Source organism: Austrofundulus limnaeus, unplaced genomic scaffold (genome assembly GCF_001266775.1).
Source record: "Austrofundulus limnaeus strain Quisiro unplaced genomic scaffold, Austrofundulus_limnaeus-1.0 Scaffold298, whole genome shotgun sequence".
In the NCBI taxonomy this organism is placed as follows: domain Eukaryota; kingdom Metazoa; phylum Chordata; class Actinopteri; order Cyprinodontiformes; family Rivulidae; genus Austrofundulus; species Austrofundulus limnaeus.
This window is the reverse complement of record NW_013952700.1, coordinates 445,107-452,975: the sequence shown is the minus strand read 5'-3', so window position 1 is coordinate 452,975 and position 7,869 is coordinate 445,107. Positions and strand designations below refer to the sequence as shown.

Genomic DNA, 7,869 nt, shown 5'->3' with positions numbered 1-7,869 from the left:
CACACACACACACACACACACACACACACACACACACACACACCTACATAAACACTCGTGCTTCAAGAAGTTTACCTAATCGTTACAGGGATAGATAATTAATGACTTTAGCACAAATGCTTTGATTGCTGAACTTTTTTTTGACTCATTCTTTGAAGTACTAGCTTTGACTACCACAACACTTAATGGCAAAACTTTGACTACTTTGCTTAGGTTTTTTTTTCTGAATTTGATGATCTGTTGTCATTCTGGCAGTGAAGCATGCCCATGTTGCTATATGTAACTCTTGAAAATATGGTGGCACTAATTCTCTACTCATTAGCATAGATTCTGCTGTTGCTGGTCATTCCAGTGTTTCTCTAGTTCAGTGGTTTTAAACAAACAATTTGTTTCAACTTGTAYTGAAATGCATTTAAAAATGTTGTCACTCTGAATGTTTGTTTTTCCTTAATTTCGCAACTATGTTTCAACTGATCTGAACATCAACATCAACACGTACCRCCTTCAACACCCCTTTTAAAGCGAAAGATCCATTCTGCAAGATGGAAATTCTCAATGGCGAGTTGTGGCCAAATACTCCAACAGGAATAAATGTTGTTAACAAAACATGTTCAGCGGGCAGAGTTGGACAAAAATCACGTAACTGTACCCAAAGCCAGCAATGGGACATCGTTTATTCTATGTGCATCAATGCAGAGCTTGGAAAAGTTGCAAATGCAGCTTCGGTAAGTTTAGCTTTATTTGTTCACAGTTCAGTGAAAAGCTTTGAAGTTTACAGCTCTATAACACTGTCTTTTTTATTATGGAGTGGAAATTTATTGTTGCCATAAGCAAAAGAGATTAGCATAAGCAGTGATGGGTAGAAATGGGATAAATGGCTCTTTGAAGAGATGTGGATCTTGGGGAGCTGTTTGTTTCATAGAGCCGTTCAAAAGAGCCATTCGATTTTGAACGTATTACATCATCACATAGGTAAATACGTGATCACGTAGCCGTACATAATGACGTAATCCCATCACGTGGGTGGAACCATGTGTTTTGTCAAGCGGAAACCCCCCTCCTCCTTTCCCGTGAGCTTCTGTACTCCACAACTCTGCCTGTTTTTCGTTAAAAAGCAAAGCGGGAGCGATTTAAGATTGAAAAAATAATGATTGTATGAGGAATAAAAGAAATAAAACACAAATGGCTCGTTACTGCCCGTGATTCGGCTCCTATTCGTTGTAAAGAGCCGTTCAAAAGATTTGGGTCGTTCGCGAACGTCACATCTCTAGTGGTGGGCAGCGCTAATCCAAAAATTAGCTCTGCAATTTCTAAAGCTCATATATATATACTGTACATACATATGTGAAAATATTTAGGTCCGCAACTTCAAAAACGCTTATTTCATAGAAAATTTAGTGGATGCTAATTTTAAAGCACAGGTTCAATTTGACACTTACTAGCTGACAATTCATGTACAATATGCACAATACTGCCAACTAGMGGTGTATGAACCCTTGGGGCGGCTGTGGCGGAGTGGTTAGGTGAGTCGTCCTGGAACCAGAAGGTCGCTGGTTCGATCCCCCGTCCAGCCGTCTCAGTCGTTGTGTCCTTGGGCAAGACACTTCACCCACCTTGCCTACTGATGGTGGGTCAGAGGGTCCGGTGGCGCCAATGTATGGCAGCCTCACCTCTGTCAGTGCGCCCCAGGGCAGCTGTGGCTACAGTGTAGTTTGGCATCATCAGTGTGTGAATGTGAGTGTGAATGGATGAATGTCTGTAGTGTGAAGCGCTTTGGGGTCCAGAGGGACTTGAAAAGCGCTCTATAAGTTCAGTACCATTTACCATTTTACCTTGTACAGCTTAATCCTACAACCGCCGATTGCTGGGGATCTGATTTCCTGAAACAGAACTTTGGCTCCTGGTGTAAAAATTAAAATGTTGTTGAGGATTGCTAGTTCTGCTGCTTCTTTGTCTTTGTCTTTTGTTTGTTGTAGATTTTTYATTAAAGAAGCATCAATAAAGTAATTTTAAAACTGTTTATTGGAAAACTGAAGCGATGCATTCTGGGTACATGACGGATTTGATTTGTGACGGGAAACGAAAGCACGGAGAACAGGAAAYTATCTTCCCTTCAAAATAAGAGYTTGGATTTTAAAGTTTTTCATGTTTCCATTGGATTTTAAAGTTTCCCAGTTCACCTGAAACTCATCAGACTGAAGAAGTCTCTTGGAGGAGAGACGAAACGTTTCACTAAAGAAGAACCCATCCAGAGGACCTACTTATTTTTTCTTTTTGGTTTTTTCTACCTGGATTAGGACGTTTTCCATGTAGTTGCTCCRGTTGACCACTAGATGTCAGTCTTCACTAGCATAACATCTTTAAATCTTTTCTGAGTCTCTAACACCCTGTTGGCCGATTGCTTTTGAGCTCCAGCGTTTAAACTTTATTTTTTAAAAAAGGGAGCTCCGATTGTAAAGTAAAATAAATCAATACATACAAAATTTTAGAATAGATTACAAATGTTTACTATTTTCGCTATTGCCTTCCTGCTACGTAAGCAGACACAAAGCATTATGGGAAATCAGAACCGTGGCCGAAAGCAACAGTCCACAAGGATGTATATACGTTCCCTGTTGGATAGATCACATGTTGTGATTCATTGACAGCCATACCTTCCGCTGTTCAAGATAATAATGATTGGCAGATAGTTATTAGWGGTACTACATTTTAATTTTAGAAAGCACAAATCCGCTTWTAAATTATAAAAATTAGTAAGTCTGCTAAAGCGCAAATGAAATATTTAGGTCCGCAATTAGCGGATTTGCGCTTTAGTGGACTTGAGCCCACCACTGAGTATAAGCAAYCCAGATGATAAAGACCCAAATTTTATATGCAAGCCTTTTGACTCGCTATTAGCAGAAACTATTTTTAAGCTAAAAAATACATGTATGAAAATATGAGAATTTGAAAAAGATAATGTTGGCTAACCTAATTCTATGCACAAAAGAAGAAAGACAAAGTGAGTTGCCATTGATGTCACTTGTTTTCAGTACATGCCATCCTGCTCAGTCTTTTCAGAATGAATTCGTCAAAATGTCTACACAAATTATATTAAGCTCAAAAGAGCTACTCCATGTGGCTGGCAGATGTTGAGGCCAACTCATCCTTATTTTGTGTGTTTTTTTATTAGCATACTGATACTTGTTTATTACTGTGTTCACCCCAGAACTTCTTGAATGGACTTGGGGCCACCCAGCAAGTGGCACAGGATATATTTGCAGGAATTAAAAACAACACAGCCTCAGATTCTGCCTCCGGTGATGACACTGCAGACATCAGTGCTTCCATTGCCATCATGGGGATAATGGCCAGCGCATCACTGACTACGACCTTGAATGAGGATGTGTTTCCAGTAAGCTCGTTTATGTTTACTGCGACATATGCACAGCTTAAAACTTAAAAGAGAATGCCTGTTTTTAAACTTTTTAGAGAGTTCTCAACTTTTATTTTATTCTACAAACACAAGTCAATTTGACAACAAAGAAAGAAGAAATACAAAAAAACTGTTTTGACTAAAGTGTAAACACAAAACCATACAATGCACAATACTAAACTGTTAGACAATGAGAATGACATTCAATAAATACGATTAAATGTTATTAAGTTTATTCGAGTCAAGATGAACATAAAAAACATTTACTAAAATAACAATGTCAAATAAAAAAACTTGTTAAAGTTAAATAAAACTACCATATCTTCAAACAGTTAGTTCACTTTAGCAACCCCTGAAGATGGGAGCAGCCGAAATGAAAAAAGAAGTTTATATTACATAAAAACATAGGTTATTCTGTATGCCATCGTTGAACTAAACTTTGAACTTTTTTTAGTGTTATYACTGTTAATAATATTAAAGTTATTTAAAGCTTTAATTTTTGTTTCTATTTATTGTATTTTTTTATTGTTTTATTTGTAATCTGTAAAATTGCATTGTGTGCAATTGCTTGTCAAAAAACTGTCTCCAATTAGCCAATTTGCAATTACTTGCAATTACTGCCTCGTGATAATGTATTTTTGTGTGCAACACACTCACTATCAAGCTTGCATGTGAAGCTGTAGTATGTTCCATTACTAACGATGTGCTGCCACTCCACATTGTGGGAAAGGTGGGTTTTAATTAATAGACTTTTGAATTAACTTTGATTGATGTTTTGTAAGTATAATTTTAGAACATAGGGTAACTGATTTAGAGTCCAAAACATTCAAGTGCAATTGTCATCTATTAATCGTTATATTGATTATTATCAGCTAAATATTACAATTTATGGTGATGAGTTTGTTTTGGTTATATCACCCAATGCTGCTGGAAAGAATAGCACTTTAGATCTTTTTTGTGCAACACGTTTTTATAATGACAATAAAGACATATTCTATTTGATTGGAATAGTATTGAACAAACAGTTTAGTCTAATCATATTTAAAGTGTCGATCTGTCAAATAATCATAAGTACCGTATTTATTCATGTATAATAGTTAAAATTTAATCCATAAAATCAACCATAAAGTTAGGGGGTAGTATTGTACTCAGATAAATATTTTTACTTATGTATTTTAACTGAAATATCGGCTTCATTCACAAAATGCCTGAGTCTGGACATGAGAGCACGTAGTGAAAAGCAGTTGAAACGACCTTACCTCTGACACTCCTTCATACCTCAGAGCGAGATAATAACAGATCCAGGCAGGCAACATGATGTGACAAAAGGGGGAAAAAGACAGTCCTGCAGCTTTGTAATGATAACGAACTAATGACATTAGCTTGTGACCGGGCCGCTCCTGGAACAACAACAAACACATTCGTCTGTAATGGCTGCCGTCTACCGGTGTTCTGAAAAAGTTTGTATCCCTGAAAAAACGTTTCCCCACCAGAGGGGGTGCTCGCAAGTAGGAAGTAATCTGCTTTTCCCCACAAAATGGCCCAAATCTCATGTGAAGTCTCTGACTTTTGTGTTGGCGCCTCCTGGTGGACTATGTGTAAAATGCCAGAATTCATATGATGCTGCTACAGCTGATATATACAGTATTTGTTGTCAAAATACCTTTTAGTACATATGTTGTTAAAATAAAATGAACAGTGCAATGATCATTTTACTGATATGTATAAAGACTGCAATGGCTGAAAAATCTTGAAGTCTGTATGAAATTGGAGGTAGTTTGAGGATTAAATCTTTTATGCTTTTTAAGCTAAAAAAAGGGGGGTCGTATTATRCATGAGATCGTATTATACATGAATAAATACGGTAGTTTGTAACTTACAAGCGATGACATCAAGTCATATAGCAGAAGATGGAGAAAAATTTACATGTTGTGGTGAAAGAATGCTACAATACCTAATATTAAACCTCTGCTGTTTTTCATGTTAGTGTAGTTTAGTCTGTTTTTATCCAACATTTGAGCTATGTGAATGGCATATTTGTGTGCTGAGCAAAGACCAGATTTTTCTGAAACTTCATTACTTCTGTAAATTTTACCACATTGTATTTTATTTCTTTTTCATTACAGGATTTAATTGAAGGAGCAAGCAATATGGTCGGCTCAAACTGGAGTGGGGTAAATGATAACATCCGTTACCAAATGTCACAACAATATCTTTACTCTGTGGAATCGTTGGTGAAGAATATCCAGGTGAACACGAGCGAAGGCTTCAACAGCACAAACCTGGAACTTAAATTCTGCTCAAGTGATGACTGTGACATGACTGTGTTTGGCGTTGAAGTGTCTATGAACAGGACCAGTGGACTGATGAAAACTATGGGTGTCAAAAATCTAATGGAAAAATTGAGAAACAACAATTTCCCTGGCAGAAATCACACCAGCATCTTGATGTCTGCCACCCTGACTAACAACACTGATTCAAATATCACGATTCAAATGTTGTTTCCAGATGAGCAACAAGATGCTACAGAACATTTATGCGTCTTCTGGGACACCGAAGCAGGCGACTGGTCAAATCGGGGATGTATTGCCAACATGACTGAGAATAATCAAACTCTTTGCGAGTGCAACCATCTGACTTCATTCTCTGTCCTCATGTCCAAAAGCGCCAATGTATCTTCTGAATCCCTCGACCTTATCACTTATATTGGGCTTGGTGTGTCCATTTTCTCCCTGTTAGTCTTCCTCATCATTGAGCATCTTGTATGGTCGGCTGTGACAAAGACAAACCTGTCACATTTCCGTCACACATCTATAGTCAACATTGCCGTGTTCCGCTTGCTCGGTGATTGCAGTTTCCTGGCTTCAGCCTTTCCTGATAGTATCAGTGACACCTGGTGCTTTGTTTTTACAGTGTGCAAACACCTGTTTTACTTGGCCATGTTCACCTGGATGTTGTGCTTGAGTGTGATGCTTGTCCACCAGCTCATCTTTGTTTTCAGCCCTGTGAGGAAGAGAGTGTTCATGTTCCTCACCAGCATTGTAGGCTATGTTGTCCCAATGGTACTGGTGGGAACCAGCTATGTATATTACAAATACACCAACAAGGATTACTATAGTAGGAAAACCTGCTGGTTAGTATATGAAAGGCTCTTGGTAGGCTCTATTCATGCTTTTCTCCTTCCAGTGTATGCCATTGTTCTGTCAAACCTCTTTTCTATGGTGGTTGTCATCGTTACCTTGGTGAAGACCTCAGTACCTGACAGCAGCAAGGCAGATGACAAGGAGACAGCAAAAAGCATTCTTAAAGTGGTGGTCTTTCTAACACCTGTGTTTGGAGTGACGTGGATTCTTGGCTTCTTTATTTACATCCTGGATGAGGGGACAACAATGTTTAAAATTGTTAACTACACTTTCACCATCCTCAATTCTTTTCAGGTAAATAGAGCAATATTCACAACAAACTGAAAGTTGACACTACAGTTGCATAAATGAAACTACCTTCCCTTCAGCCAGAAACATCCAATCATTGTAAAAGAATCAAAAAGAAAAAATTATTAGGTCCTCTGGATGGGTTCTTCTTTAGCGAAACGTTTCGTCTCTYGTCCAAGAGACTTCTTCAGTCTGATGAGTTTCAGGTGAACTCAGCCTTATAAGCACTGCCTCCACATGGACAGTCACATGCAAAATAGGGCCATCATCTTACAATAGGCTTGATTAGCTCTATTGTTCATAGAGGGTCATGTGCCCCATCACCTGACCTGTGTCGTGTTATGTGTATGTAGTGAATGCAAGCGGGGCTCGACATCCCCTTGTTTTTGTCCTTCTTTCCCTCTTTGTGTTGGGTATCATTGGGGYCCTGATTCAGTGCTTATAAGGCTGATATCACCTGAAACTCATCAGACTGAAGAAGTCTCTTGGAYGAGAGACGAAACGTTTCACTGAAGAAGAACCCATCCAGAGGATCTACTTATTTTTTCTTTTTGATTTTTTTCTACCTGGATTACTGAGATGCATCAGGACATTGTAAAAGAATGTTCTGTCTGCTCAAAGGGAGAAATCAGATCTTTTGAGTGGGGTTTGTGGAAAAGTTATAAACAACTTCTTTCTTTCAGCTGCTCCCTTTCTTAATGGGTAATCACGGTGATTACGTGATTACCCATTAAGAAAGGGTAATCATGGTAATCATGGTGAATTAACTGTTGGGTATTGTTTTTACATTGAATACTCTTCCTGACACCACCACAGACCACCGCCCTTTGTTATAATGGTCAGCAGATTCAAATTTAACATTTATCTAACCTTTGTGCCAACATTCTTAAATTTTGTAAAAAGCTTTTTGACTGGCCTTAGTTATAAAAACAGAGCTAAAGTCTGACAGGATTAAAGTGTTAATGGCTAGTCCAAGCACAGCCAAATGTAAATGGGATTGTTACCATTTTAAGACAAGTTCCT

The 7,869-nt window shown here is 38.2% G+C and overlaps 1 protein-coding gene across 1 annotated transcript in view; it reads left to right on the top strand.

Moving 5' to 3' along the window:
* The window catches only part of adgrf3b (adhesion G protein-coupled receptor F3b), a 30,110-nt gene that overhangs the window by 12,782 nt on the left and 9,459 nt on the right, over positions 1–7,869 (top strand). The window contains exons 8-10 of the mRNA XM_014021595.1: positions 523–725; positions 3,209–3,394; positions 5,542–6,852. Of these exons, the coding sequence (XP_013877049.1) occupies positions 523–725; positions 3,209–3,394; positions 5,542–6,852 (1,700 nt within the window). The remainder of the gene's footprint in view (positions 1–522; positions 726–3,208; positions 3,395–5,541; positions 6,853–7,869) is intronic.